The sequence below is a fragment of the Epargyreus clarus genome, unplaced genomic scaffold, assembly GCF_041222505.1.
Source record: "Epargyreus clarus isolate Ecla_fem2 unplaced genomic scaffold, WU_Ecla_fem_2.2 ptg000031l, whole genome shotgun sequence".
NCBI classification, from domain to species: domain Eukaryota; kingdom Metazoa; phylum Arthropoda; class Insecta; order Lepidoptera; family Hesperiidae; genus Epargyreus; species Epargyreus clarus.
Genome location: NW_027332236.1, coordinates 9,630,573 through 9,643,359, shown reverse-complemented (window position 1 = coordinate 9,643,359; position 12,787 = coordinate 9,630,573). Strand labels below are relative to the sequence as shown.

Below are 12,787 nucleotides of genomic sequence, written 5' to 3'. Positions count from 1 at the left end.
AAATTCTCGTGTCACAATGTTAGTTACCGAACTCCTCCGAAACGGCTTTACCGATTTTCACCAAATTTTATATGCATATTCAGTAGGTCTGAGAGTCGGCTACTATCTATTTTTCATACCCCTAAGTGGTAAGGGTTGTTCATCCTTAACATTTTTTTTATTTATATGGCAACACAACGTTTGCCGGGTCAGCTAGTTTTTTTTTTTGTAATATGCATTACTTATAGATAACTTAAATTAACGGATAGGATTACAGTCCTACCTGAGGTTCTACAAAAGATATGTTCTTCTTTAAACTAGAACACTGCTGATATTAGATAGAAATAGCCGTGGTGCCACCGGAGTCAAACTTCTCTGAGACAACTGTAGTGAAGTATATTTCCGATGTTAAGACGTAAATGGAAAATTAAAATAACCTATCACCTTTATACAACACCAACAAACAAAGATAGAAAAGAAAGATATCATGTATGCAATCTTTAATCGAGAAAATGGCGTCTGGGTAAACATTGTACAGAGTATGGGAACACGAAAATCACAAGACCCGAGGATGTAACGAGTAGACACTTCGTACGAATTTATTACTGCGTTGTTAAGGGCCTTGTCATATTACAAATCTGTACCGATGTAATTATTTCTAAATAAAATAAATATTACATATTTTTGAAGGTTTTGCTTTTTTTGGCGATATTGGAAAAAATATGAGTAAATTTTTACATGACCGACACATAGGACCTACATCTAAAGTCGACACCATAAAATTGGCTAGGAAATGTCGCAATTTCAGCAGAAAAGACTGGAAAAGCAAACTTATATTATTTTTCTTTTCATATGCGTGAATATTTTTGTATTATCATAGATTATATAATGTATAATTAAGTTATGCTATGAAGTATGTAGATGTAACACACTTGCCTAGAAGATGCATAAATATTCCATCGTTAAAAGTTGTACTTGTCAGGAAAACTGGAGGAGAGTATTAATATGTGTATTTTATCTATGTATTATAATGTCATATTTATTCATAGAGGCTGAAAAATCCTACAGAATATTAAAATTAGAAAACTGAGGAGACACGAAGACGCAAATATTTGATATGTAACAGGCGTAACTGCGGAGTTAACAAAACCTTCTTAAAAGTTTGGCTATCATTGAATAACGACATATAGATTTGTGGCAAATCTCAATTTTAAATGTAAACAAACTTTTTAGACTACATATGCCGTCCAAAGTCAGTTTAATTCAAATTCAGTATCCTTGAATACAGATTTATAGAATGGTGGTCAAAACATGTACTCTTGTTTTATCAGTGTTCCTATCAATACAAATAAAGTTTGTTTAACGTCGTTAACACATTACTGCCCTGCTCCTGGATATGGGTCTCCTCTCTAAAGAGTGGGGTTTATTCCAAAGTCCATCACGCTGGTCAAATGCGGATTGGTGGAATTCACACACCCTTGAAAACTTACTCTCACTCATATAGGTTTCCTCACATTTTCCTCCACCGTTTAAGTACATAAATAATAATTAAATTTTAATACGAAAATAACTTTAAAAAATCAAAGGTGCATTCCCGTAATTCGAACCTCGAATCACAATTAAGAGGCAGAGTTTCTAACTGCTAAGCTATCACTGCATAATTAACATCCCATACATAATCGCTCATCGCTTGTAGCTTACTCGCTCACAGTGAAACACACACCAATCCCGAGCAGCAATTAATTAAAGCGGCCACTCCGCCAGTTAGTACAATTAGAGTGCGTGTGCGCACCAGAGTGAATCGTTGTTTGTTATGTATGTACCACGTTCTTGCGCTCCGTGAAAATTTGTGAGAATGCTAATATTGTTGCCATAATATATAATAACTAGCTGACCCGGCAAACGTTGTGTTGTAAATAAAAAAATGTTAAGGGTGAACAATCCTTATCACTTAGGGGTATGAAAAATAGATAGTAGCCGATTCTCAGACCTACTGAATATGCATATAAAATTTGGTGAGAATCGGTAAAGCCGTTTCGGAGGAGTACGGTAACTAACATTCTGACTCGATATTTTATATATAAGATTTCCTACATTATTCATAAATGAGTTGCGTAATAATCTACATTTGCGTATACACATACAGGGTGAATTGTTCACGTGTGCGTGGATGGCTAAATCCGAAACTATAAAGATATGGCGAAAAAGTTAGGGGGCTGATTTTGATAGAAAGTAAAATTGCATAGATAACTTTCAAACATCTGATTACCCAGCCGGGAACACTGTATTATTACGTCATCAGATAGTGTCACTTGTATGAAATGCAACTATTTATTATCTGTGATGAAATCAAGATGTGCATTTCTTCAAATGATTCTTTCTGTATGTATCATTTATTTTTTTAACTCAATTTCCTCCACAAATAAAACTCCATTTATTTTTAAACATCATTTGAATTTCAAATAGGTATTGTGAAGTATTCTAAAAGTTGGACTGTTGCATGCCTATTTTTATAGCTGAGCAATCTTTATAAAATCTTTATTTCCCTTTTTTATGTAATCTATGACAACACATATTTATTTTTTTATGATAAATAAATACATAATGAATACAACTTTAAAAAAATATATTAAAAAATAATTATTATTTGCTAAAACAGTGAAGGAAAACATCATGAGGAAACCTACATACCTGAGAAATCTTAAAAAAGAAAGTTTTTGAAAGTATGTGAAGTCTACCAATAGCCAGAGTGGTGTATTATGGCCTAATCCTTCTCATTCTGAGAGGAGAGCCATGCCCAGCAGTGGGGCATTAATGGGTTGATGATGATGAATACACCTTTTTAATCATGATGGAGACATACATAATTCTAAGGTGTTTCATTTTAGTCCTCAGGTGTCAGAACACATCTGTGGTTGACCTCAGGTAGGAATCTAATCTTATCTGGGATTTATTGCAAATGTCCATAGGCAGCTGAAGCCACTTACCATCAGATGGACTACATGCGTTTTTGCAGCTTCTATTTTATAAAAAAAATATTATCAATCTTCACACAGACACCGTCGCACAGAGATCTACCTGTGCGACACACTAAGGGTCCAGTATCCCATAAGGGTTTATATTGTAAACATAATCCTTATTTTTTACTGACATTATAATACATCATTAGACATTATAATTTACTCTAGCAGTGACAACCTTATGGTTAGACACTTAGGCTCTCAATCAGGAAATTGGACGGCCAAACCTAAGCACATATTAATATTTTTTCAAAATTATGTGACTATTACAAATTAAATGTCACTTCCACAAAGGAAGACCACAAAGGAAAATATTGTGAGGATGTCTACACATCAAAAAGTTCTTAAGTAAGGTTCTCAACAGAGTGTAATGTCTATTTATCGGTACTTAGCAACAAGGTGGACTAAAGCCTAAACTCTCCTTATGTTGGATTAAAATGATTTTTACATAAGTAGAAATATATTCAATCCAAAAATTATGAGAGTTTATTTTATATTTAGTAAATATTTCAATTTCAAATCACTCTCCTGTAAATTTTACTGCATGTCGCTTAGTATGTGCCTTTCAAGCATCAATATGCAACAAATATTATTGAATATCATATAATAATTTATCAGTTAAATTACATCTGAACTCTTATATCACAACAAGGTTAAGTATTAATTAAATAGTAAGTTACTATAATATGAAATGGCAAACAGGAGTATTATGTATGTAACATAATTACTGCATCGCCACAAACTTATAATACAACTTGCCACATATTCAGCAATTTTAATAATTGAAGAGTTTTTGTTATTTTTTTTAATATTTAACCTAACAATAAGGCAGACGGGCTACCTGATGGAAAGCAGTCACCGTCGCCTATGGACATTTGCAACACAGAGGAGACGCCAATGCATCACCGGCTTTGAAGGAGAGCTCTTTTTACACCCCTCTTGAAGAGCCCCATGGCATAGTCCTGAGGGAATAACTCAGGACTATGACAGAGTTATTTCTTTATGACCAATGTGATTTGTACCAATTATTAATTTAAATATTATAATGGCACTGGAAAGGCTATTAAAACCCCTTTGTGCATTAGACTTTTAGCTTTTATAATAACAATTGTTTTTCTTATATTTTGTCTAATATATGTTATTAAGTATAGAATCAGCATTATTTTTAGAACCCAAAACTTAAATTATTTGTTACTTGAAATTGTAATAATTTTAATCTGTACTTTAAAGATTTAAAATTATTTACACAACTTATTGTCAAATTTGAAGGTAATCAAATATAACTAAGTAACATAACCTCCAAGTTACCCTACCTAAATTTAACTTAATCAGAAAATGAAATTAATTTAAAGAGTTGGTATTTTTACACTATTATTCATACACCTATTAAAACACAAACTTATTAGTAAAATGCTGTCATACATAATGAAATACAAATACTTTTTTATCGCCGCTTCATAAAACAGAAAAGTTAAGTAGTTTAAAACTTTTTTGGCAAAGTAAATGGTTTTCTAATAGGAATCCAACATGTAACCTTAATGGTTAAATTACCTTAAAAACTGGTATTTTAACTAAATAAATAATTAAAATACTTTATAGTAAGTTCGTGCATCAATGCCAATGATAAATTGTAAATGAAAACATGATACTGTAGGACAGTTCACTTAGAGTGAATTAAACCGACCATAACGATATAACCTTGGAGACATCTCCGTAATCATTTAAAACAATAATCTAACAAGAGTACCAAAGTTGTAGGAGTAGGTACACGACTCCAGCACAGCTGAGTCCAGCATATCGTTTTAAAAATCACCGTCTGACGTGATAAGTGTTTATACAGCCAACTTACCCTTATCACGCACCTCCGACGCACTTGAGATAACAACACATAATCACAATAATGTCAGCTTATGATAATATCAGGGATTTATAGCGATAATCTAAGAAAAACATGTAAACTTTGACTTAGAATAACACACGAATTAGCGACGAGTTAACGACACGCTCCCCTCTCGCATGAAGGCGCGCCACTGCTCAGGGATGCCAGCCTCAGCGTTTTACTTACCCACAAATATGATACACATTGAAATTTTATTCTCATTTACTCGCGTAAACGATACAAATAGTATAAATTATAACTTCCTTATTCCAGCACACTGTTATATTATACAAACATAGCTAAAACAATTAACGATTAATTAATGATCTAGATTTCTTATTGCACTCGTGGCAAAACTGTGTACAAGGATACGAATTCATTGTTTCATATAGTTGTGATAGATATTTTTCAGATTTCTCTGATCGTAAACGGCATTCTGATGCAGATGAAATAACAGCCAACATGACCGGCACTTCTCCAAATACGCGCTTCATTTTCTCATATACGGTACGAGTTGATCTCGATTTGCGCGTCAGATTTCCTGGTTTTCGTATACTCTTCGATTTATTTACATTCCAAGTATTCGATTTTCTACGTTTATACTTGTGATTGTAATCAAGAAAGCCTGTTTGTTGATTACCCATTTGTTATGAAATAATAGATGTTATATTTCAATTAAACTAATAATTTTGTAGACATTTCGTATTTTTAATAAAAAATACAGTCAGAATGACATATACTTAGTATATGACATAAATAAAGAGAAAAGTAAGGGTGACATTATTATCTATTTTTCAAAACATTTTAATATAGGTTTTAAAACATTATTTTTTACATACATATATATTTTTATAAATTATAACTATTCTGTTCTGCAGTTTAAAATTGAGCTAATTTCTTGATTTTGCCAATTTAGCAAGAATTAATTTACGAGACCTTCCCCAAGATTGAGGGAAAATCCTAAATCGTAGTCGTGTTCCAGATTCCTGAATGGAAAAATCATTTCCTCTCAAGTACCCATATTCGAAATTAAGTAGATAGCTATTAAGTTAAGATTAAAACTAACTAAACGCTAACCGTCTTAGCGATTAACCGTCGTAGAGTCAACTTACCCTGATGATGCTCCGTTTTGGAGCGAAACACGTGTTGGTGGTGGTATGTATGGTGGTGTATATTTTTAATTTTTGCATCTGCATGCATCCTTTGAGGGAGGGAGGGTGGTACATACTGCATGGTTTAAAATATATACCATCATACATATTTGTAGCGGATTGTTGCGAAGTAGTTTTAATCTTAACTTAATAGCATGGATTTCCGCAAAGTAACGCCTGATACAATTAACTATCTAAGTAGATAGCTTATACCTAATTAGCAAATTCCATAGCATAGGCAGAATTAAAATTAAAGTAGATTGTTTGGATATTGTATAACTACTTAAATAGTATTTGCAAATCTTTCATACTTCACTTATTAAGTAAATCTCGATGTTATCGTTGTTACAATACAAAATTATGTCAAGATGGATAATCCGATAAGAGGTGGATAAAGGAAAGTTATTATTAGCGTGTCGAGGGCTACTGCAGTTTATCATTCGTTATTAACTACTTAAGAGATAAAGAATACGTGCGAGATTGTCGTTATGTATTATCAATTTTTTTTCATTTTGATACAGGGTGGTCAAATACACGAGTAACGTAGGCAAATCAAAAAACTGCTTGCACCATTGTCTATTGTAGTAAAAGTTGAGGTGTAGGTAGATACCTCATTGTCCCTGTAGACCCGGGACTAGAATAAGGCTACGGTATCCCCTGCCTGTCGTAAGGGGCGACTAAAGGGGACTTCCGGGTTAGCCGGCAGCAAGAGTGGGAGCTCGAACCGTCTAGCAAGCAACCCCGGTAAGGACGACGGTATGTGTGGTCGCATACCGCCGTAAACACCAGGTGTGCGAGAGGAGTCGTAAACTGCTCCCCGCAGGGCAGAGCCCGATAGGGGCACCGCGCTCGGAGGACTCTGGTTGTGTTCCATGATGATGAGGAGATGACTTCGGATAAACCTTTTTCTAAGCAAGATAATAGATCATGATGAGCTGAAGCGATAGGTCGAACTTAATTCGCAGCAATTTTAACAAATTTCGGAATTGTAACGTAGGTATGTGTGCTATTGTGTGCATGTTTAGGATTGTTTTAAGGATGTCCTGAGTTAAGTATATACCAGAATGTGTATATTTTTTCCTCTTCCTACAGATTTCTGAAAGCAGGTTGCCTTATAACACATATCATGTTTCTGTTTCCCGCTAGTGATGTCGGAGGCAAAACTAGTTTCATTTAATCTGGTTACCTACAGAGGTTACAGATTGTAGACTTCCTGAACTTTAATACTGAATGTTACGTATGATAGATATTATCTAACATCGTAAATCGCAAACGTGTCCTAGAGCCGAGTATATGACATTGAACTAATAGAGATCAAGTAGGTAAATATAGTCAGCGTAAAACTAAAACTACTAGTCCGCTCTGAATATAGCAATGAATCGCGTCGCCATAGCAAATTGTATGACTACACCTGCTTGCAATAACTTCAGAGCGGACTAGAAGTTTGGCGTGGACTATACTTAGTTTTGTATTTCACCGTTAATCACGGAAGCGCTGTTAACTTAAGTCTTTTTTTCTTTTATAATATCGGAGTAGCAGACTAGCATGCAGTCTACCTGATGGTAAGTGCCTAGTGCCGCCCATGGACATCTGTAATCAACCCCAGATAGGATTATATATTCCAACCTGAGTCCGGACACAGATGCGCCGCTACCCCTGAGGATTAAGCCGGAACGCCTTAGAAAAATATGTCTCCCTTACCCATACCCTTCAAACCAGAACACAGCAGCGCACACAGGTGTGGCGGTGGTGTCACCGGAGTCTACCACACAGGATTCTACCGATCGGATACCGAGTGATATCAATTACAAGGTAATGCTCACATCCTGCTGAAAATTGGCAAGTTCCACTGAGATACTGGAACCAGTTTGGAGCTAACCATAACTCCCCAGTTATGCCAATACTAATGAAACTAATACACCCTGTTTATAATTAAGAGGCTTATCCGCGATATCAACCAATTGTTGGTATATAGATCGTATCATTCGTATCATATAAATACGCCGGCTGAGCAACAGGTGCCCTAATTTCTTTATCTCCCCGGCAAGTTCATGGCTACTAAGGTTCTCTTCTTGGCGCTCGCCATCCTGGGTGCTGGTAAGTTATTTTTGTATTGAAATTAAATTAATCAACGAGTATACATTGTAAGAGATTGATGGTAAGAGATTATTGCTTGCTGTCGTCCATAGAGCTTCCTCCTGAGGTGTTCCCGGAGCGCTATGACATGGGGCTCTTCAAAAAAGAGCTCTCATACAAAGCAGGCGATGCATTGGCGACTCCTCTGATGTTGCAAATGTCCATAGGCGGCGTTGACTACTTTCCATCAGGTAGCACGTCTGCCTAATCGTTAGATTAAACTATAAAAAAATAGACATCTATAATAAACTTCATAAAGAACAAGGATGCTATCTGAAGTAGATTGCAGTTGCATTGTCCTCCTGAGAACCAAGATGAACGCCTCATGTCTAAGTCAGCCGGCATCCACGGCCTTCCAGCGAAATGCCAGAACTATTTTACGGTAGAAATAGGTGTGGTAGTACTCCAAGAGTTTAATTTTCGACTTGTAAAGTACCGTAGTTAAAAGTTGAATCTTTCCACAGTCTTGGCAGCACCAGAGTCCCGGGAGAGCCGCATCGTGGGCGGCAGGCCGGTGAACATCCAGGAGTTCCCGTACGTGGCGGCCCTGGTGTACTTCTACCCTCGCCCTCAGATCTACATCCAGCGATGCGTCGGCGGCATCATTTCCTCGTGGATTATGGCTAGCACGGCTTTCTGCTTCTTGTAAGTAATTCAACTTTTATTTGGTTTTTACCCGGCTGCGGAAGGTGGGTAATGTTTTTCGGGCATATAGTTATGTTTATGTTCGTCTCATTATTTGGCATGACCGTCAACCCAAACGGCTTGACTGATTTTTACATAATTATGCGGTTACGAATTCGTTTAACTCGTGGGAATGACATAGGTCATATTTATAAGCAGTTGTGTTTTATTTAAAAATGGCAAACCAACTAAATACATAAACAATATTAAAAAGAAACAAAACCCAAAGCTAGTTATTGTATTATATACTTAAATGATAGGTGTGCACAGCATTGCAAGAAACACAGTCAATCACAAAAAAATATTAATCTAATATGGATACAAGATAAAAATGAACTTAGAATACATAAAAATAAATTAACGATAGGTAATATTTTATTTATATATCAATATAATTTTAATATACTTAATTCGATTATATAATTTCGTTTAATTTAATTATATCTCAATGACTTTAAGGTCTTTTGAGTAAGAATTATTAAGTATTACTTCATTTAGTAGAATTATAATATTTTACTTTCTTAGCACTAATATGGTCTTAAATACCTAATTGCATTGTTTTATTAGACATGCAGTTGACGCGTTAATAATTATTTCATTGTAATTTGATACACATTAGATATATACATTTACTATATACGTAACGTACGTACGTACGTAACATATTTTACCTTAAGTATATTCGAATACATAATTCACTCGTTTCATAAGAACAATGTCGAAACTGGAGGGGCTGCCTGGTATGTTAAGCTGACTCCTAATTGATCTGAGGCCCACCCAGGAATGGGGTAATAAGCAATATGTACCCCTGTTGGGCATTGCCTAGCAGTTTATTTCATTAAACCTCTTCACTGAGACTGACCTTGTGTTAATAAAATCCATTAGGAACATTTTATTCAAATAAGAACCTTTACAGAATTCTTTCTGAATTTCAATATCTACAACCAGTAGATATCATTTATGTAGGTACATAGTTTGTTTTCTGATACTCCAGGGACGTTAACCTATCGAACATGAGGGCTCGCGCGGGCTCCACCTACAGCATGTCTGGTGGAGTGGTTACCAACGTGCAGAGATACGTCCAGCACCCAGACTACGTGCAGAACCCTCGCACCAACGACATCGCCCTGGTGTTCCTGCAGACCCCGCTGCTCATCAGCAACACTGTCAACGTGTTGTACCTCCCCCCGCCTGGCACAAACATCCCTGATGGAACGCCTCTGAGGGTTGTCAGCTGGGGCTTTGAAACGGTTAGTCCAGTTTTTTATATAGTAGCAAACTAGCGTTTCCTTTATGGTAGATCTTGCTGTCTTCAAAAATTCAGGTTTAGATTTTAGTTTTCTCTACTGGTTCATTAGTGTGTTTTGAATTACCATAGTTAGATATCATGTAGTGTATTTAACTTTTTTTTTATAATATAGGAATAGCAGGCGACCATGCAGTCCACCCGATGGTAAGTGGCTACTGCCGCCCATGGATATTTGTAATCAATCCCAAATAGGATTAAATATTCCTATCTGAGGTCGCCGCGCCGCTACCCCTGAAGACTAAGTTAAAACGCCTCGGAAAAGTATGTCTCCCTTACCACACCCTCCAAACCAGAACACAACAGCGCCCACTAAAAGGGTCCTACCACCTTCAACTTAACTACTGTTCTCTTGTATGTTACTTAATAATTAATTTGTATTTTCAGGAAGGCGGACCTCAATTGCATGCGCTGAAGTCTATTAGCCTGAACAAAATATCTAATGAACAGTGCGAGGCATCTTTCGCCGGTATTGACGGCGTTTCTATTGACGATAGTAAGTACTTTTTGCTGGATAACTACTTTTCGGTTTAATTTTAAATTTAAAAGCTATGATCATTTTGAACGGATTACGATATTCTTCTGAACTGAACGATATACTGAATAAAGAAATTGCTACTTATAATTAAAAAAAAAAAATCAAAATATTTGTAGTATAATATTGTAGTCATTGTAGTAGACTTTTTATTATATATTTTTTCGTAGATTTTTTTAAAATAGGAGTAGAAGACGAGCATGCAGTCCACCTGATGGTAAGTGACTTTCGCCCATGGACATCTGTAATCAACCACAGATAGGATTACTTTCTCCTGAGGTATTCTCTCAGGACTATGACATGTGGCTCTTCAAGAGGGGTGTAAAAAGAACTCTCCTTCAAAGCCGGCGATGCATTGCCGACTCCTCTGTTGTTGCAAATGTCTATAGGCGACGGTGACTGCTTTCCATCAGGTAGCCCGTCTGCCTTATCGTTAGGTTAAAAATAAAAAAATAAAAAAAAGATAGCCTACCTAAAGTCGGCCATAGATGCGCTGCTACCCCTGAGGACTAAGCTGGAACGCCTCAGAAAAGTATGTCTCCCTTATCACACCCTTCAAACCCAGACACACCAGAACACAGTAGCGCTTAATTGCATAAGGCAGAAATAGGTGTGGCGGTAGTGCCACCGGAGTCGAACCACAAAGGGCTCTACCACCTTAAAAAAATTCTTCGTAGATCTTGCTATACATTAAAAAACCATTCCAGACGTAATCTGCGCCGCAAACCCCGGCTACGGCACATGCTTCGGCGACTCTGGCGCTCCGATGGCGATCAACAACGTCCTAGTGGGCGTGGCCTCCGTGTACCACGAGTGTGGCACCGATACCGTGCCCGATGTGTTCGTGCGCGTTGATCGCTTCACCAACTGGATCATGGACGTCGCTGGGGCCTCCCGGAGTGGAGTTCTTCCCAGAATTGCTGCATAAGTTTGTAAAGTAATCAAATAGACTATATTTATACACGTTTATTTGTCTTGTACTATCGAATATGTATTCTACTTCCCATTAGAATTGCTAATGTTGCATGTTACCGTAGACGTTACTGGTTGACTCCTCAAATGTGACGTCACAATTGTTGATATTTGTCACACAAGCCTGAGGACTGTGACTCCTAACGTTTTATACTATCTAGTATCTAATATATTATCTACGATTTAACTTTTAGTGTGGTCAATAAACGGATCATTATTCGTAGACCTCCAGGTCTTATTTTACAAATGGGATAGTACAAAGTGTATTTTAAATTATGAGTCTATTTGATTATAAGTCCACGGTCGGAAACGGTGTGTTATATAAAAGTGCATGTTGTGTAGATAAATCTCGAGTACTTTTATGTATACAATAACTATATACTCCTATGTTTGAGATATAACACTGCTGTTTTCTATCGTATGGACCCATTATTGGGAGCAGGTCTTCCCAATATGTTTTTTAGATAAATATGTAGTTATTACCATGAATTTGCGGTAAAGATTAAGAAATTTGGCTGTGTTTTTGGATTTTTAAATGTATGTTCGGCGTTAATAAACTTCTCTTCGTAAAACCTGTGATGAAATTATGATCGAAATATGCAAAGCTAAGTGTGATAAAAAATTCAAAATAAATTTTATACAGAAAATATATTTACCGTAATTCTTTACAATTATATAACCCACATACTTCCATTAAAATAAGGTTGTAAACGGACATTCTAAGTCAACAATAAGACATACAGAAATAGATACCAAAGTGGCTACGAAGCAGTTTCTTCGATTCTTTGGACAATTTTCAAAAGTTACACTTTTATTTCTACTAACATTGGAATCGGCAAGACAGCGTTTTCTAGAAGGCACGGACTTTATTGCTATTAACACTAATAATCAATTGTTGTAATAGGCAAGATGGCACATAAGATCCACGAATAAAAAAGTATTATTGCAATCTGCTATTACATGTTGCAAATTTTATGAAATACAAATATTACTAATTCTGTAAAAAAGGTCTTTTGAAATAAAAAAAACTGCATTTTTTGATCAAATCGCAGTATTTAAATGGTCTAATGTTTCAAACTAAGTAGTTTAAAATTTACTCATATTATGTGCCTCGCCTAATACTAC

At 36.0% G+C, this 12,787-nt stretch overlaps 2 protein-coding genes across 2 annotated transcripts in view; one reads left to right on the top strand and one right to left on the bottom strand.

The window, feature by feature from the left end:
- Itpr (Inositol 1,4,5,-trisphosphate receptor) overlaps positions 1-5,616 on the bottom strand; it is an 86,926-nt gene extending 81,310 nt beyond the window's left edge. Inside the window, exon 1 of the mRNA XM_073089965.1 lies at positions 4,849-5,616. The gene's annotated coding sequence lies outside the window, so the exon portion shown is untranslated. The remainder of the gene's footprint in view (positions 1-4,848) is intronic.
- Positions 5,617-8,075: 2,459 nt separating this feature from the next.
- LOC140754810 (trypsin, alkaline B) lies at positions 8,076-11,715 on the top strand. The gene is made up of 5 exons (XM_073089919.1): positions 8,076-8,126; positions 8,630-8,810; positions 9,844-10,099; positions 10,543-10,651; positions 11,398-11,715. The coding sequence occupies exons 1-5, from the start codon at positions 8,081-8,083 to the stop codon at positions 11,616-11,618; spliced, it is 813 nt and encodes a 270-aa protein (XP_072946020.1). The 5' UTR covers positions 8,076-8,080; the 3' UTR covers positions 11,619-11,715.
- Positions 11,716-12,787: the final 1,072 nt, after the last annotated feature.

Coding starts and splice junctions, on each gene's coding strand:
- LOC140754810 (XM_073089919.1), top strand. CDS start 8,081: ATGGCTACTAAGGTTCTCTTCTTGGCGCTCGCCATCCTGGGTGCTG. Junction 8,811..9,843: donor AGCACGGCTTTCTGCTTCTT/GTAAGTAATTCA, acceptor CTGATACTCCAG/GGACGTTAACCTATCGAACA. Junction 10,652..11,397: donor CGGCGTTTCTATTGACGATA/GTAAGTACTTTT, acceptor AAACCATTCCAG/ACGTAATCTGCGCCGCAAAC.